We start from the raw sequence: 19,586 nt of genomic DNA on the forward strand, positions 1-19,586 counted from the left end.
ATATATGTGACTAGAAAAATGCTCAGCCACAGGTAATTAGGTCTATCTTTCTTTAAAGGGGTTGTCCCGCGGCAGCAAGTGGGTCTATACACTTCTGTATGGCCATATTAATGCACTTTGTAATATACATTGTGCATTAATTATGAGCCATACAGAAGTTATAAAAAGTTTTTTACTTACCTGCTCCGTTGCTGGCGTCCTCGTCTCCATGGTGCCGACTAATTTTCGCCCTCCGATGGCCAAATTAGCCGCGCTTGCGCAGTCCGGGTCTTCTGCTTTCTTCTATGGAGCCTTTCGTGCAGGATGCCGGCTCCGTGTAGCTCCGCCCCGTCACGTGCCGATTCCAGCCAATCAGGAGGCTGGAATCGGCAATGGACCGCACAGAAGAGCTGCGGTCCACGGAAGAAGAGGATTCCGGCGGCCATCTTCACAGGTAAGTATAGAAGTCACCGGAGCGCGGGGATTAAGGTAAGCGCTCCGGTAAGCTTTCTGTACGTCCCTGCATCGGGGTTGTCTCGCGCCGAACGGGGGGGGGGGGGGGGGGGGGGGGGGGTTGAAAAAAAAAAACCCCGTTTCGGCGCGGGACAACCCCTTTAATTGTGTGGCGATGAGACCTCATCCTGGCTTTCAGTTTTTGTCCCATTTCTTCAACATAAAGACCTCCAACAGGACATTCACTGCAAAGAATCAGGTACACAACATCAGACGTGGAACATGTGATTGTCCCCAGGATCTTATAGTCCTGCTGTGTGTTGGGGTTGTGTATCTTGTCTGCGGTCAGTACATGTGAGCAGGTCTTGCAGCTCCTTACATTACAGGGATAAGTTCCTTTTTGTGTGTTGGAGGACGCTACATATGAAAGTTACTATATTAAAAGGCAAATTCTAATCTCAACGCCATAGAAGAATTTGGGAGTACAAGTTTATAACCATCTTTGACACTCAAGACAGGAATCAACATTTAAAAAAACAAAACCCTGTAAACAAAAAAAACAAACAAAACCTCTGAAGTAAGTTACCATTTTTTTACTCCTATGATCTTATGCCTGGAGCGCTAGGGTTCCTTTTATATACCTTGTTTCTACTACTCTCTCCAATCAATTTTCAGACTTGGAGCTCCCCATTGACGCTCTCCTACCATTGGGATGTCTGTGTGACCAGCGAAGATCTGCATTTCGAGCATCATTTATATAATAAGTGTCATCGCTAATGGGGACTCCAGGCGTGGTGGGCTGCCCCTCCAGGATGGTCCACTGACACCAGCTAAATTTAATCCCCTTTGTTTTCTAGAATAGTTTCTCTTGACTCTAATCTCAGGAGCGCTGCCTGATTTACTTTTGTTTTTATTTGAGATTATACGAAATCTGGAGCCGAGATAACACACAGGCCTGGTGACCCCCTAACACCAATTTAGAGACCATAAAACTTTCATATTCTTATCAGTGGACTAATGAAGTACTTGCTGCTCTGCTCATCCTGTACTGGTATTGTTTTAAGTGCAAATTAATAACACCATGAATGCATGATGAAATATATACATGTGCACATATGCTTCTTCGGATCTATTTAATTAAATCTGAGGAAGAACCCTGCGTTGGTTCGAAAGCTCGCATTAACATCAAGTATTTTTGTTAGCCATTAAAAGGTATCCTAGCTACAAGATGACTTGGTTTCTCTTACTGAGAACAATCTCATATAATGGGATTAGTTCTATCGTTAGATTGTAGGCTTGCAAGCTGGACCCTCCGTCCTTACGTTTATGGTAGCATTGCACCTGATTGTAGTTGTCACTGCACCATATTGTGCATCGCGGTGTAAAACGCCAGTGCTTTATGAAGACGATGTTTATGCGTAGTGGCACAAGTACAGAGTAGATTTTTGTTTTCTGTTTGTTCCTGGGATGATGATTGTCCCGATATATCATGTTAATGTCCTTTATTTACAGATCTGGTCTCTGGGTGTTTTGGTTCTGAGCAAAAAGTATAAGCGACTTCCTCATATGCTTACTGCAAATCTGTTTCTTGCTCAGGTTAGTGCCTATTTTGTAGAGTCTCAACTCATTTCACTCTTTTTAAAGGGGTATTTCACACTATTTGAAATTATGACTGATCCTCCGAATAGGTCATAAGTAGTTGATGGACACTGGTCTGCTCATTAGCTGATCGAGCAGTCCACGGTCACTGCAGCGGGCAGGACGTCCTCATCAGCGGTTACAGCAGGAAGTTGGAGATCTGGATTCACTCCCACTGAAATCAATGGGAGTTCCGCGCTTTTCTTACACTTCCTGCTTCTCTTATAGTCCAGATATTACATCCAATGCTGACCATAAGAGAAATGTCGGGCTCTCGTTGATTTCAATGGGAGTGAAGCCGGTGCTCCCACTTCCTGCAGCGACTGCTGATGACGCTGTCTGGCCCGCTGCAGTGTCAGTGGGCCGGGTAATCAGCTGATGGACATGGGTCCCGAGCAGTGGAATGTCATTTATAAACTACTGATGACCTTTCCAGGAGATGGGTCTTCAGTTCAGATAGAGCAGAATACCCCATTCACGGGTCTGTTTGCTAAAAGCAAGAACCACCACCATTGTGGTGCTATGGGCAAAGTTGGTATTTACAATGTGACGGCCGTACAGCTTAAACTTGATATAAGCAGGAGCTTATCTAGGGGAGGCAGGGGGCATGTGCCCTGGGTGCAGTAAGGGGGCCGCTAAACCAGCCTGCAATGATAGGAGGCAATCAGCTGATTACTGCAGAAGAACACAGAGGCTGAAAGACCTTTTTTGTTTTTTGATAATCATGTGACCATTTACATGTATAGGAGGCCTGATGGAGGAGCTGAAGGACCTTTGAGTCAGAATTCAAGCTGTGCTGTCAGGGACAGCAGCCATGAAAAGAAGTTGCACAAAGCGACCCCAGGCTGAATTATTTTTTTTTTTCATCAGGGTCTGTGAGCCCTTGGCTACACTTATGGACTTTGATTAGGGCCGCAAAATGGCGTAGCCAGGGTGCTGCCGAGACCGGCGTGGCCAGCGCACTGAGCAAAGAGTCACTCGGCTATCGCTTTTCATTCGGTTTCAGCTCACTAGAAAGGAATGACTGCTGAGAGGGTTTTCGATCAGTGTAAACAGGAACCACTCAATCTGAGTGACTCCTGTTCACTCTGAATGGAGGCGGAGGTGGAACAATCCCTGGACCACTTCCCCGCCATTCATCTGAACTATGATCGCTCCTGTGTAAAGCATACGAGCGATAATCTAGCCACTGCTATGGTTGTATGGCGCTTATGCACCAGACAGTCGTACCATGTAAAGGTGCCTTAGAGCTGCTAACTACTTTAAGGTGTATCACCCGGCAGCATATCTGAGGGGACGTGGCTGACAGGTTTTATTCACATCACTGCTGGTAGTTTGGAGTCTGATGGCAATGTGCTATAAAAGCAATTTTGATTCCTAATATCCAATTAAATAGAAGTGTTTGCCCTGGAAAACTTTTTATTCATCCCTAGATTACCTATGTACCAAAAGGCTAAAAACCGAGTTGGTTGGCACCTTCTAACAATGAGCAGAAATGTGTCCTTGTCTGTTTTTTTTTTTTACTGCAAGATGTAACGGCACAAATCTAGTGAAGTGAGGCACGTTCCTTTTCTAAACCTTGAACGTTAGAATCCTGTCTTTCCTTGGAAAGTACGTCTCCTTTTACACGTCTGCTGTGGCTGCAATGCAAAGGAAAACCTAACAGATGCAGCAGCACCCTGCGTTCACTAAGATACATGCAAACCCATATCTCCTGTATTTAGTATGCATAGAAGAGCGCACATTTTGCCAACCTCAAGCAGATAGTCTAAAGGCCCATTTGCATGTAAAGATAATCTTTCAAACGTTTGAAAGTTTTAGCAATCTTTTTGCATAAAGTGTTAATGGACATTAACATTTTATCATCTTCATTTGCATGTAAAAGCGCCTTCAGGAGCTGTTTGCAGAGCCCAGCATGTGATTAATCACATGCCAGCTGTACACACAGCTGCATTGTTCTCCTCCGGGCTGCTCACAGAATAAAATTTTATTTCCCACCTCCTGTGGAGAACACAGCATGCCGTCTGTTGAGAGACACTTTATTTCTCTGAGGCTGAATAATGGGATTTTAAGTTCACCTTAAAATCATCGTTTAGACGAAAAGTGCACAATGGCAGCGTTTTACATGTAACGATTATCGCTCATTTTCGGTCGTTTGAACGGACTTTGAGCGATACTCGTTATGTGTAAATGGGCCTTTACACTCAAGAGATTTGTGCCTCTCTTCTACAAAGTTGCATATATCTTGTCACTCGCACAGTGTCAACATCTTTTGTTTGCCTATGCACCGCCAAGGAGATCTCATCATCCAGACAGAAATTCATGAGCTCTTCATACCATCCTTCCATTTTCCCATAGATGGGAGAAGGGTCCATGATGTTGCATGAAAATTTCAATTTATTACGAATTCTCAGTGCAAGATATGTAGGAGATTTTTGATAGAAGTGCTTATCATCTCGCCCTCCTGCGGTCTGAACCTCCTGTGTATTTGCAGGCCTTTTATGGCCAGTCTGACATTCTTGCCAGTCCTGCAGTACTTTCTGAATAGTTTTCCTTTCTCTTCAGCTTATCGCTTGCATTGGAATGATATTGTGGAACTTCATCATAAAAGAAAGGAACAATGTGGGGCAGATCCTAGTATTTGTGATCCTTTACAGTGCCCTCTACAGTACTTACCTGTGGACAGGTATTGTAGTGTTTTGATGTTTAAGTCAAGTACAGCCTCCAATTAGTGATTAGATCATCAGTAAATGTAGAGTTCATGTCAGATGGTTAACGGGGGAGGGGGGGCACGAGGCTCATTTTGTGCATAGAAAACATTTTGGGGAAATAGTTACACTTACGTTTGCAACTTTTTTTTAAACTTTCTTGCCAATTAAAAAGTGGACCTGGTCAGAAATGATATAACGAACTAGTGCCACTTAATAGATTTGCTTCCGTTTACTCAACTGGACTTGACTCTACAGTGTCCATAAATCTGCCTCGTTGCATGCCTGACCTGGGCTTTTTAACATTTGTTAATATAGGCATCACCACAAAAATGTCTGACTATAGAAACTAGTAAGCATTATATATGTTACACGTACATGGTTCATGCATTCAGATATACAAAAAACATTGCATGCTCTAATTGCAATGCAGTTTTTTATTTTTAGATGACTTTCGATAACATTCAGCTATGGTGCAACTATGGGCGTTTTCATCATTGTACTCTAAAAACTAGGACTGTAGTACTAGGCAGTGACTGCCATCAGCTCTCTGCTTCCCCCTCCTAGCTGGCTGTACTTTGCCTCTCCCCTGACATCACTACAATTAGCACTGCCCTTGACTAGTGTGCTCACTGGACTTGTAGGGGTTAACCCTCTGAAGGCAAATACCCTCCAAGTTCTGTGACCTGTATGTATTGCACTCCGTGCATGCGCCCTTCAGAGGGTTAATCCCTACAAGCCCAGTGAGAGTACTTGTCCGCTATTTGTGTAGGAGTGTGCATATAGGGGTATTTGTCAATCACTGATTGCTCCGCCCATTGGACTGTTCAGCTCAGAATGTGCAGAGATTTAAATGAATAAAATACAAGTTCTACTAAATCTTTCCCCGTTAAACTATATATCAGTCTGCTCCGCTCCTCCTGCTGATGGCAGTTTGAACAGCATGTTCCAGCCGACAGATTCCCTTTGAACCCTTTCCAATCCACTGTCTAACGTCTGAAGACATTATGATTTAGGGCTGTACAGCTCTGATGTTGGAAGACGCCTGTCGGGGTTCTCTTGCTGTATATTGCTAGCTCCTCTGCTGACCCATCCAATGTGTCACCTCATGCAGTACTGGCTTTAGCCAGCAGATAGCGCTGTTGTATACCAGCAGAAAAAGAGTAAGCCCCCTAGGAAAACCAGGATACAAATTGGATTGGAAAGGGTTAAAGGTCTCTCATGCACAAGTGGCATAATAGATTATAGTGACCCATAGGACCCCGTTATGTCCTCATTAAGCCAAGTGCCAGTATTAATAAATGTTCTGTAGGTTATTACTAAAATCTAATGAATATTTGTTTGATTTGGTGAAGCAAATCCTGATCCCTGGAATCCGTCACTAGGGGCTGCGGTGTTAGGAAAGTAGAGCCATGATTTTTACAGGTTTTTTTTTATTTTTCTCCTTACAAGTACGATGCCACTCCAGAATAGGCACAGTGTTAATTTCAAGTGAATGCAGTTCCTGCACCGTGTCAGTCCTGACCCGACTCGCTGTAAGACCTGCATTCACTTGGACTGGGCTGGGTTGCTACATTGGGCGCAGCGCTCGTCTGAAGTGGCACTGTATTAGGAAAAGAGCAAAATGGGCCGTAGTCAGACAATTGCTGGTATCCTAGCAATATCTACGCATCTATCTATGTCTCTCGTTGATATGCCCATTTAAATAGGAATTTGTTTGTTAAAAAGTTGCATTTTTTTTTTCACTAATCCATCCTGGTTTTATGCTTTCTAGGTTTGCTCTCTTTATGTCTGTTTTTACTGACGAAAAGAGAAGTTCGGAATATGCCGACTGTCGTAATCGCCTTAGCTGGGTGGGGGTAAGTGCTTTCTGGATAGGCGTGTGTCATTTTTCATCTGATACTTAATGTTGACCTGCTAATATCTACATGTTGTTTCTTGTGTTTCGCCCCTACAGCATACCTGTGTTAATAGTCTGTGTTCTTGTGAGTGTCGGAGAACGTGATGCGGACAGCATCGACTCTGCTTTCTTCTATGGGAAGGCTCAGGTAAGTCTGGGAATTCTAATGTATATTCATCATTGCACTCTTGGATTACTCCTAGAGTAATCTGTGATGTCCTAGAATGGAATCACTTGACCTACTGGAGTGCTCGTGCTCCAGCATATGCAGCGATGAACAGATGGAGCACCAGCAGGCAGATCGCACATCCTGTGACCAGAAGTGTGAAGCAGATATAACCTCATTATTGTGAATTATTTGGACATTACTTGGAACAATCTGAACATTATTGATCACTCATTAACCCCTTAACGACCAGCCCATAGTGTTTTTACGTCCTCCCGAAGTGGGCTCTATTCTCTGAGGACGTAAAAACATGCTTCCTGCAGAGAATAGTGCCCCTCGGGCTGTGGACGTGACAGCTCCATGCTGTCGGTGTCCGCAGGTAGCTGACAGCATGGAGCTGTCATCCCGGGCTGTTCGGAGCCCCCCCATCCTCCCCCCGGCATTGCGATCGGCGCTATGCAATGGATAGCGCCGATCGCAAAAAAAGTAAATAAAAGTACATAAAAGTTAAAGATTCAGCTGCTCTGATGGATCGGATCCATCAGAGCAGCTGAAATTACTCACCGAGGTCTGGCACGCTGCTCCCCGCTCTCCTGCCGCTCCGGGGCCCGAAGCCGGTCTTCTGCGCATGCGCGCCAGGCGGCGCGGGAGATTTAAAATCTCCTGGCTCCCGGCTCCTGTAGGTAGCCGGGAGGCAGGAGATGTCAGCGGGGACTGCGGTGAGCGGTCCCCGGTACCGCGATCGCCGTTATCCAATGGTTAGCGGCGATCGCGAAAAAGTTAAAAAAAAGTTTTAAAAAAGTCAGTTTCACCTCCCCTCATGGATCGGATCCATGAGGGGAGGTGAAAATACTCACCCCCAGTCCTCAGCGGTGTCCCGATGTCCCAGGACCCGAATCCCCGTCTGCGCATGCGCGCCCGATGATTGACATCGGGCGCGTGCACAGACGGGCTCGAGCCCCGGGGAATTTAAAATCCCTCTGCTTCTGGCTGCCATGTGTAGCTAGGAGCAGAGAGATTATACCGGGGACATGATCACTGTCATCCAATGGATGACAGTGATCATGTAAAGTGAAAAAAAAGTGTAAAAAAGTAAAAAAAAAAAAAAAAGTAAAAAAAAGTTTCTAAAAGTTTAAAAAGCGTACGTTTCATCTCCCCTCATGGATCATATCCGTGAGGGAGGATGAAAGTACGTACCTAAGGCCCCCAGATTTATCCGCGGACCTTACCACAGCTTCTGCACACGCGCCCGTCGCCAAAATGGCGGGCGCATGCGCAAAAGCTGTGGATTGCCAGGATAATTTAAATTCTCCCTGCTCCTGGCTACAAAACGTAGCCAAGAGCATGGAGATTTAATGGGGGTCCGCAGTGAGCGGTTCCTGGTCACATGTTCGCCATTATCCAATAATGGCGATCACGTAAAAGTAAAAAAAAAAATTTGAAGTTTCATCTCCCCTCACTGATGCGATCGGTGAGAGGAGATGAATCTTTTTACCGGAGGCCTGCGTATTTGAATCCCGACGCGATCTTCCTCCGTGGACCTTCCAGGATTCTGCACATGCGATTGCCGGCAAAAAGCCGGACACATGCGCAGGAGTCGGGGAGCCCAGGAAACTTAAAATCTCCTTGCTCCCAGCGACCAACGGTCACAGAGAGCCTGGAGCAGTGACCAGGGGCCTCGTTGAGCGGTCCCCGGTCACGTGATAAAAAGGTAGCGATCTACCTTAGGCCAGTCTCACATGACCGGATAGGAATGACGGATTCCGCATGCGTCTGATCCGTGGTAATACACAGATCAATCGCATTGGATTACACAATTCCGCTCACATTAGCGGGTCAGAATTGTGTAATCCACTCGCAGAAAAGAGAACGCAGCAGGTTCTATTTTACTGCGGATATCGGCAACATAGAGCCCATTGTGCTCCATGGTCGTGGATATACCCGCAGTCCATACGCAACTACATTGTATACGGGCTGCGGGTACCCGCGTCATCGCTAAGCGATGGTGCGGGAAATACAAACAAAGGTGTACTGTGCATGACCGCCTGTGTGAGTAGGCAGTTATGCGCAGTACATTACGCAGCCGTACGCAGGGTCACAGCCGGGCTCACAGATGGGATCCGCTGTGGGCCTCCGCAAGCGGATTCCGCCTGCACCCGCGTGAGCCCGGCGTTATTCAGACCGCTACCTGTGATACGTATTTTACAAGAAGCCCCGGGAACGCTCGCTTTCCTGCAGTTCCAGGAGCACCTTGTTGAGCGCCTTCTGTGTGAGACCGCCGCACCTCATCAAGCTTACGGAGACTCACGGAACACCACTTTTTACACCCCATACCCGCCACTGAGGTCATGAAATACCCCCAAAAAGCATGAGAGGAGGGGGGGGGGGGATACCCGGTTTTATTGCCCCATGGGCCCATTCCAACCAGCCTCCGTAATTACCCCTGTCTTCGGAAATACTACACAGTTCACATTTTTACTTTTATCTAAGATTTGCGAATGCCAAAAAGGGCGTGGAGGGGAAGGGGGGGAATTTTTAGGGAGTCAATCTTTATTCTGTACAAATAAGCAATGGGGCCTGGAATTTATTCAGTTGTGCCCTAAAATCCAACAGGTGTTCCGTCCTTTATAGGCCTTGCCATGCGTCCTGTAAGTAGATTAGGGCCACAATGGGTATGTTTCTGAACTCGGGACAAACGGGGGTATCCATTTTGGGGTGAACGTCTTCATTCCTATGTGCACTGTACAAAAAAACTGTTTTTAAATTGAAAAAATTGCCAAAAAAATTTGAAAATCGTAACTTTTTCCTTCTGCTTTGCTTAGATTCATTCAAATACTGTGGGGTCAAAATACGCAGTACACCCCTAGATGAATTCGTTAAGGGGTCTAGTTTTCAAAATGGGGTCATTTGAGGGGGTTCTTTATAGTTTTGGCCGCTCAATGGCTCTATAAGTGGGCAATGGGGCCTGAAATTTATTCAGTGGTACCCTGAAATCCAACGGGTATTCCTTTCATTGTAGGCCTAGCCATGGGTCCTGTAAGTCTATTAGGGCCACAATGGGTATGTTTCTGAACACGGGACAAACAGGGGTATCCATTTTGAGGTGAAAGCCTTCATTTATATGTGTGCTGTACAAAAATAACTGTTTTTAAATTGACACAATAGCCCAAAAAATGAAAATCCTATTTTTTTCCTTTTGCTTTGCTTGAATTTATTCAAAAACTGTGGGGTCAAAATATGCAGTACATCCCTAGATAAATTCGTTAAGGGGTCTAGTTTTCAAAATGGGGTCATTTGTGGGGGTTCTATATGGTTTTGGGCGCTCAAGAACTCTACAAGTGGGCAATGGGGCCTAAAAGGACTTCAAGCAAAATCTATGTTCTGAAAGCTACCGATTACTCCTTTTATTTTGGGCCCCGTTGTGCATGCGGACATAAGATTAGGGCCACAATGGGTATATTTCTGAAAACAGCACAAACAGGGGTATCCATTTTGGGGTGTAAGTCTTCCTTCATATGTGTGCTGTACAAAAAAAGCTGTTTTTAAAATGACAGAATTGCCAAAAAAACAAAAATCCAATTTTTTTCCTTTTGCTTTGCTTGAATTTATTCAAAACCTGTGGGGTCAAAATACGCAGTACACCCCTAGATAAATTCGTTAAGGAGTCTAGTTTTCAAAATGGGGTCATTTGTGGGGGTTCTCTATGGTTTTGGGCGCTCAAGAACTCTACAAGTGGGCAATGGGGCCTAAAAGGACTTCAAGCAAAATTTGTGTTCCGAAAGCCACCGGTCGCTCCTTTCATTTTGGGCTCCGTTGTGTATCCAGACATAAGATTAGGGCCACAATGGGTATGTCTCTGAACACGGGACAAACAGGGGTATCCATTTTTGGGTGCAAGTCTTCCTTCATATGTGTGCTGTTTTTAAAATGACAGAATTGCCGAAAAAACGAAAATCACAATTTTTTCCTTTTGCTTGGTTTGAATTCATTCAAAAACTGTGGGGTCAAAATATGCAGTACACCCCTAGATAAATTCCTTAAGGGGTCTAGTTTTCAAAATGGGGTCATTTGTGGGGGTTTTCTATGGTTTTGGGCGCTCAAGAACTCTACATGTGTGCTATGGGGCCTAAAAGGACTTCAAGCAAAATTTCTGTTTTGAAAGACACTGACTACTCCTTTCATTTTGGGCCCCGTTGTGGACTCAGATATAACAATAGGGCCACAATGGGTATATTTCTGAACACGGGAGAAATAGGGGTATCCATTTTGGCGTGTAAATCCTGATTTTCATGTAAACTATAGGAAAAAAATATGTCTTTAAAATGACAGATTTGCAAAAATATGAAATTTTACTTTTTCTCCTCTAAATTGAATTAATTCCTGAAAAAAAACTGTGGGGTCAAAATACTCATGACACCCCTCAGTGAATACATTAAGGGGTGTAGTTTTTAAAATGAGGTCATTTGGGGGGGTATCTATTATTCTGACACTCGAGCCTTTCCAATCTCGGCTTGGTATAGGAAAACAAAGTGTTCCTCAAAATGCTAAAAAGTAATGTTAAATTTGTACGTCTCCTAAATAGTTAAAAAAAAACGAAAGTTTTTCCAATGTGCGCCCAAAATAAAGTAAACGGGTGGAAATATAAATCTTAGCAAAAATTTCTATATTATGTTTTGCACATATTTAAGATATTGCAGTTGGAAATGTGAAAAAATGACGATTTTTTCAAAATTTTCCCAATTTTGGCGCTTTTAATAAATAAACACAATTTCTATCGGTCTATTTTTTCCGCCTAAATGAAGCACAACATGTGGCGAAAAAACAATGTCAGAATCGCTTGGATATGCAAAACCTTTCTGGTGTTTTTCCATGTTAAAGTGACACATGTCAGATTTGCAAAATTTGGCCTGGTCATTAATGCGCAAACAGGCTTGGTCACTAAGGGGTTAAGAAATCTGGAGTGAACCAACCAAATACTTCAAACGTCTACTTCTTACATCTATACATGCTTCGAAATCATCAGATAGAGAAATGGCTTCTGACTGGCACATATGTGCCACATCTGCATCCATTTCAACACGGCACAACTGTCTGTGCAGAATAAATTGGATCAGAGCTATTGCATCGGAAGCTGTCATATTAACCCTTTCCAATCCAATTTGTATTCTGGTTTTCCTAGGGGGCTTACTCTTTTTCTGCCTTTATACAACGGCGCTATATGTTGGCTAAAGCCAGTACTGCATGAGGTGACACATTGGATAGACTCCGACAGCAGAGTGGCTGGCAATATACAGTGAGAGAACCCTGACGGACGTCTTCCAACATCAGAGCTGTACAGCCTTAAATCATAATGTCTTCAGAGGTCAGACAGTGGATTGGAAAGGGTTAATGTTCTGTTTTCAACCTTGCTTTTGGATGGAGCACAGCTGGCACACTCAGAGTATGCTCTATGCAGTGTGCTCCAGTAATGAAGAACAACCAAAGCATGTTCTCCAGAGATGCTCTTGGCAATGGTGAACAGCATGTTTTCTGTACTCAGAACATCCTTGGAGTGCAATGATGAACATGCCTTAAGATGGAAAATGTCAAGAATAGAGAATTTGACTCTAAGAGCACTTAAACCTGTTCAATTATATACAGCCTTACTATAATTATGAATATTTAAAGGGCTTATATGACGTTAATAAAGCATGGGTGCTTATTCCATATATCATTCTGTCCATTGGCTGTGCGTGGTTTTGCAGCTCTGGGCCAATTAAATGCATGGAGTTGAGCAGCAATACCAGACGGGGCTTATGCATCGGTTGGCGCTGTCTCCGGATGTAAGCAGCTATTTTTTTATCACTCGTACAAGGTGTTTATCTCTAAATGAGCAGATAATCTGCTTATAACGAGTTCTGATTGACACTATAAGAAATCAGTCACCACTTATTTACTTCCACCTATATGCCACAGTCGTCTTCAGTATGTTCGGAGGAACGATCGGTCATCCCTCTGCAGGGTCACGATTCTTGGCAGCATATCTCCTTTTTGCGCATATGCCGGAGGGAGGGGTTTTTGCTTAATTTTTTTGTTTGTTTCCATAATATGACTGCAACAAGTAAATACACCCAAAAAGATGTGATTATTCACACAAATCGGTATGTCTATTCTCCTTATGTTTTATTCTAGATCGTCAGCACGGCCGTGGTCCTGTGTTTCACCATAATGCTTTCGGGCGTTTTTCTTATGTGCATGAGTCGCAGTGGAGAAGATGGAAACTACCAGGTATTGAATCAGTCCTCTCAGAGCGGTAGTAGCAGGACTGGAGATGGCACCATTGAACCCAAGCCAGACAGTCCAATCAGGACTAGTACACCATCAAACAGTAGAACGGGTAAATAGAAGCTTCAGTCTGGTTTAAGGATACTTGCTGATGTGTTTTTATTGAAAATTATAATATGAATTGGCAGCTTTTAAAGGGCTTGTCCCACGATAAAACGCTATCCCCTAATCACAGGATAGGGGATAAGTTTCTGATCGGTGGGGATCCGACTGCCGGAACCACCACCAATCACAACAACAGGGATTCCTGAGTGTATGTAGCCGTGTTTGAACATGTGCACCACTGCTCCATTCATTGAACTCTATCTCCAGCACTCCCATTGACATGAACGGAGTGGCGGTGCCCATTGACTGCCGCTTTATTCACTTTGGGACCTTCAAGGTCATTGAGGTTTCCAGCAGTCAGACCCTCATCAATCAGATGATTATTTCCTATTCTGTGGATGGGGGATAATTTTTCAGGGGAAAATCCCTTGTAAAAGAGCCTTATTTAAAAGTATGCAGCCTAGAATCCTAGCGGATGCACTGTGACAGGATTGCCTAGACTAGACTTAACCCCTTAGTACCGAAGCCGGTTTGCTCCTTTTAAAGGGGTTCTGTCATTTAGAAAAAAAACAAAACAATACTTGCCTATTCCTCCCCAGACAGTCTTCTTACTGCATCTTCTCCTCCCTGATATTCTCCTGGGTTCCTGCAGTGCCCCGGGTTACCTCACCTCCAGCCGTTCGGATCCTCTACTTCCTGTTATGGAGCATCCATTCTCAGCATTCTGCTTCCTGCAGGGCAGTGTACATTATGTCAGCAAATGCCGGACTTTTGCCAAGACTGCGCATGTGCACTGTTTCGCCGCGAGTATTTACATACTATTGCCACGAGAGCGCGTGCATATGCGGTCTCTGCAATAGTCCGGCATTCCCTGCTAGGCAGGGAATGCTTCATCACTAATGACATAGTGTACACTGCCCTGCAGAAAGCAGAAATCCCGGCAATGTACGCTTTGTCACAGGAAGAAGAATTGGGTGGCTGAAGGTGATGTAACCCGGGGGACTGCAGGAGCGGGGAGAAGATGCAGTAAGAAGACTGCCTGGGGAGGAATAGGGTAAGTATTGATTTTTTTTTTCTTTTTAAATGACAGGGCCCCTTTAATGACAAACTAACTTTTACAAATTTTTCATTGGCACATACCTAGAGCTGTAACTTTTTTGTACATAGAATGTAGAACTATTTTTAAAAATTTTATTTTTTTATTTTTAGTGGAATTGGGTGTGGGGGGAGGGGGATGATTCTCGTTTGCCTTAGCGAACAAGCTGGTGACCTCACCCACATGTCCACACTCGGGCAGCCCGTTTAGACTGCAGGATTCCCGCCGAGAATTGTACAGTTCACTAACTTGTCGTTCAGTGTTTCACATTCGTATGTGAGCGATCCGTGTCTAAACTGCCCGACAAGTGAATGAGCCGGTGCTGATCTTTATGCCGGCTGAAAGTGAACGACGAGCGAGAACCTCATGATTCTTGTTCGCCATTCAATCGTTGGCTCGCGTTTAAAGTGAACCATAAGGTGCCTTTTAGAATGAATGATAAAGGCTTGTCGTACACTAGATTCTTACTATGATACATTAGAAAACTCAAGTGATAACGTTGTAAAGAAGGACTAGAAATAAAACTTATTACCCTGAGAAATGCATTTCTGAGTCCTAATAAAGAAGTCGCCTCTTTGGAGCACATTGGCTGCAGTGCAGAAATAACATTGTGGTGTCTCCAACACACAGAGATCTGTGCATGCGGACAGGAAAACGGAGACGTGTGTCCGCCTGTGGAATGTCCCAGCATGCTGAATATAAATGAGGCTCCCTGCATTGAAGACGGTACAGTATACAGATTATCTTTTATACTGTCGGCTTTATATAAACCTTCTGATGCTTGGCTGACTTGCCTGCAGATTTCTACTCCACTGTGTTTAGTTTGCCTCTATGAGCTAAGCTGCAAACTGTAGAGAGGGGAGGTAAAGTAAAAGTACTTTTAGGGCTCATTCACACAACCTCGATTTCGGAGCGTATTACGCACGTGTTGCACAGTCATGTGACATGCAGTGAATGGAGTCAATGAAATTACTTTGACTTTCACTGGTCCATTCGTGTTAGCACGTAAGCACTGCATGTAGATGCGTATCACGCAGCGAGAGCCCTATACTTCTGTATGGGTACCACCTGCAGCACTGTCCCTATGCAATACGTGGCGTTTGGGCGATGATGCATACGCAAATCCGCTGTGATGCGTGGCTGACTCACATAGACCAGTAAAGCGTTGCATGAACGACGCAGCGCTTTACGCGTACCGTCGTGTAAATGAGCTCTTACATATAGCGATGCTTAGGTGTTCTACTGGGTCGTTCTCATTCAATGATACAGTGGTGTGTAAACCGAACGATTAACAAACAAGCCAATGATTTTCATGCTGGCATTAAATATACGATAAGTGAACGAATCCTCGTTCGATCACCGGCCACGTTTACACTGAACGATTATCATTTAAATTGGACTGATGCAGCAATTTTTTTTCTTTTAACAGTAATCATTACGTGTAAAAGAATTCACATGCATGCGAAACTCGCCTGACTCTCTTGCGCGTTATAGGACGCAAATATGAACTACACATGAGCCATGTTTTTCCTCACAGTGATGCTGCAGGGTAAAAAAAAATAATAAAAATCACCCCATCTACTCTTTTACCGCATCTTTCGGAACGCATCGTCCATTGTTTTCAATGGGGCAGTCAAATCCATCACATGCCGTGCGATGTCATGTTTCTCATTGAAATCAATGAGAAACACTTGCTGATCATCCAGCGCCCGTGAAAAAAGCGCTGGAGAATTGCAATTTCCCAGAAGTGATGCGTAGCGTTTTTGAATGAAAAACTCCTCGCATCCGCGGGTAAAGCACACATTGACAAGCGAGCGATCGGGCCGAGAAACTCGTGCTCACCCGCGTGAATGTAGCTTAACACACATGACTGTTGGATCCGGTTGCACTTGGGGTTTGTAGTCTTTAACCATGTTGACACAGGGCTGCCTGGGAGCTGTACGCACAGACAGACTATTTGCAAAGTTGTTTAATATATATAATCCGATACATTTGAGCTCTAAAATTGGTTAGAAAAGTGTACATATTAACCCTTTCCAATCCACCATCTGACGTCTAAAGACATTATGATTTAAGGCTGTACAGCTCCGATGTTGGAAGACATCCGTCGGGGTTCTCTTACAGTATATTACCAGCCTCTCTGCTGTTGGAGCCTATCCAACATGTCACCTCATGTAGTACTGGCTTTAGCCAGCATATAGCGCCATTTTATAACGGCAGAATGAGTAAACCCCCTAGGAAAACCAGGATACAAATTGGATTGGAAAGGTTTAAAGCTTGTGTGTGGCAGGGGCAGATAAAGAGTGGGAGATGTTAAGTGAGATGAGTGGTTTGTTGCAGGCTGCTTGCATGGTAGGACTACCAGACTGGTATCAGTAGTGTCTTGGGGAATACACTGTTGTCTCATGATGTATTCTTTCTTTCCTATAAAGCACATGAATGTCTAAGTCGCTGTAACTCCCAGAGATGTGCCCTGTCCCAGGAGGAGCAGAACCAGCTGCACAGCGGGGATCGACAGATAGCAAGACATGTGCTACTTTGCCTGCTACTTGTTGTGGGACTTTTTGCAGTAAGTGGTTCTATACACGCTTCTGCTTATATTATGTACATGTTGGACACCTTTCTTGCTGAAAACCATCCCACATCTAAATATTCAAACCATTATATACGTTTCACTTCTCTGGTCCTCTTGAATAGGTTTCCTTGATCTTCTTTGAGGAAGAAGAATGGTTACACTATGAGAAACCTTTCCTTAAAGGGGTTGTCTCACGGCAGCAAGTGGGGTTCAGCACTTCTGTATGGCCATATTAATGCACTTTGTAATATACATCGTGCATTAAATATGAGCCATACAGAAGTTATTCACTTACCTGCTCCGTTGCTGGCGTCCCCGTCTCCATGGATCCGTCTAATTCTGATGTCGTCTTGCTTTTTTAAACGCGCTTGCGCTGTGCGGTCTTCTCCCCTTCTGCTCGGTCCAGGCACGGGTGGCGTTCTGGCTCCGCCCCCTTCTACACATCACGTAGCTCCGCCCCATCACGTGTGCCGATTCCAGACAATCAGGAGGCTGGAATCGGCAATGGAACGCACAGAGCCCATGGTGCACCATGGGAGAAGACTCACGGTGCACCATGGGAGAAAACCGCAGTGCATCCCTGGGAAAGGACCGGCGGACATCTTGGGAGAAGATTTTTTTAAGTCCTTATTTCGTCGGATTGGTAAGTAGCAAGCCGCTTAAAAACCGCTTTACTTTGCTATTTTATGCCAGTGGGGTGACGGGGGGAATAAGGAAATGTTAAATTTTGAGGTTTGCAGCGAGACAACCCCTTTAAGGAAACCTTAAAGGGGTTGTCCCGCGGCAGCAAGTGGGGTTATACACTTCTGTATGGCCATATTAATGCACTTTGTAATATACATTGTGCATTAAGTATGAGCCATACAGAAGTTATACACTTTCCCCCCTCTGGTGCTGGCGTCCCCGTCTCCATGGCGCCGACTAAAGCTGCCTTCTCCTTCCATTAGACGCGCTTGCGCTGTCCGGTCTTCTGTTCTGTTGAATGGGGCCGCTCCGGCGTGCTCGCGCTGCACATGTCTTCTGCGCATGCGCAGACCAGCTCTCCGTCGCTCTTAATACATGGATATCAGAGCAGAACCAAGCTTGTATACTTAACCAGAAGCTTAACCCCTTAACGACGGCCCCATCGGGAAACTACGTCCTCAGAAAGTGGGCCTTAATCCTAGAGGACGTAGTTTTATGCATCCTCTTTGGATTGATGCCCACTGGCCTGAGGACGTGACAGCTCCCTGCTGTCGGTGCCCGCAGGTAGCCGACAGCATGGAGCTGTCATCCCAGGATGCGGGCAGTCCCCCCCGGCATTGCGATCGGCGCTATACAATGAATAGCGCCGATCGCAAAAAAGTAAAGAAAACAGTGTTAAAAAGTAGTAATTCAGCTGCTATGATGGATCGGATCCATCACGGCAGCTGAAAATACTCACACGGCTTGTCGGCGGTGTCCCCCGGAGATCTGGTCCTCCCGGACCCGCCGGCGGCCTTCTGCGCATGCGCGCCTGACGATGACGTCACGCGCACGCGCAAAAGCCCGGGTGTCCCCGGCAAATTTAAAATCTCCTGGCTCCCGGCTCCTGAAGGTAGCCGGGAACCAGGAGGTGTTACCGGGGACCACTGTGAGCGGTCCCCGGGCCCGCGATCACCGCTATCCATTGCGATAGCGGTGATCGCGAAAAAGTTTAAAAAGTAAAACAAAAGTAAAGTTTCACCTCCCCTCATGGATCGGATCCATGAGGGGAGGTGAAGATACTCACCCCCGGTCCTCTGCGATGTCCCGGGACCCGAAATCCCCGTCTGCGCATGCGCGCCCGATGATTGACATCGGGCGCGTGCACAGAGGGGCTCGAGCCCCGGGAAATTCAAAATTGCTCTGCTCCTGGCTGCCATGTGTAGCCAAGAGCAGAGGGATGTCACCAGCGACATGATCACTGTTATCCAATGGATGACAGTGATCATGTAAAGTTTAAAAAAAGTGCAAAAAGTAAAAAAATAAAAATAAAAAAAGGGGTAAAAGGTAAAAAAAAAAAAGTAAAAAAAGTAAAAAAAAAGTTTTAAAAAGTTAAAAAAAGCTTCCGTTTCATCTCCCCCCACGGATCATATCCGTGAGGGAGGATGAAATGACATACCTAAGGCCTGCGGATTAATCCGCGGACCTCAACCCAGCTTCTGCGCACGCGCCCGTCACCAATGTGGCAGGCGCATGCGCAAAAGCCGTGGTTTTTTAAAATCTCCCTGCTCCTGGCTACAAAACTTAGCCGAGAGCCTGGAGATTTCACGGAGGGCCGCGGTGAGCAGTTCCTGATCACGTGTTCGCTGTTATCCAAAGAATAATGGCGATCACGTAAAAGTTAAAAAAAGGTGAAGCTTCATCTCCACTCACTGATGCGATCGGTGAGAGGAGATAAAATTTTTTACCGGAGGTCTCCATATTTACACCCCGACGCAATCTTCTTCCGTGAACTTTCCCGTATTCTGCGCATGCGACCGCCGGCAAAACACCGCACACATGCGCAGGAGTCGGGGAGCCCAGGAAACTTAATATCTCCTTGCTCTCGGCGACCAACAGTCACTGAGAGCCTGGAGCAGTGACGGGTGGCCTCGTTGAGCGTTCCCCAGTCACGTGAAAAAATGGTAGCGATCTACCTTTGGCCGGTCTCACATGACCGGATAGGAATTACGGATTCCGCATGCGTCTGATCCGCGGTA

At 45.3% G+C, this 19,586-nt stretch overlaps 1 protein-coding gene across 2 annotated transcripts in view; it reads left to right on the forward strand.

Moving 5' to 3' along the window:
* The window catches only part of GPR155 (G protein-coupled receptor 155), a 70,434-nt gene that overhangs the window by 28,739 nt on the left and 22,109 nt on the right, over positions 1-19,586 (forward strand). For both annotated transcript variants that reach the window (XM_066575819.1, XM_066575820.1), the window contains exons 6-12: positions 1,945-2,028; positions 4,636-4,756; positions 6,553-6,637; positions 6,736-6,826; positions 13,016-13,220; positions 14,940-15,035; positions 16,742-16,878. In XM_066575819.1, the coding sequence (XP_066431916.1) occupies positions 1,945-2,028; positions 4,636-4,756; positions 6,553-6,637; positions 6,736-6,826; positions 13,016-13,220; positions 14,940-15,035; positions 16,742-16,878 (819 nt within the window). The remainder of the gene's footprint in view (positions 1-1,944; positions 2,029-4,635; positions 4,757-6,552; positions 6,638-6,735; positions 6,827-13,015; positions 13,221-14,939; positions 15,036-16,741; positions 16,879-19,586) is intronic.

The sequence above is a fragment of the Eleutherodactylus coqui genome, chromosome 8, assembly GCF_035609145.1.
Source record: "Eleutherodactylus coqui strain aEleCoq1 chromosome 8, aEleCoq1.hap1, whole genome shotgun sequence".
NCBI classification, from domain to species: Eukaryota; Metazoa; Chordata; class Amphibia; order Anura; family Eleutherodactylidae; genus Eleutherodactylus; species Eleutherodactylus coqui.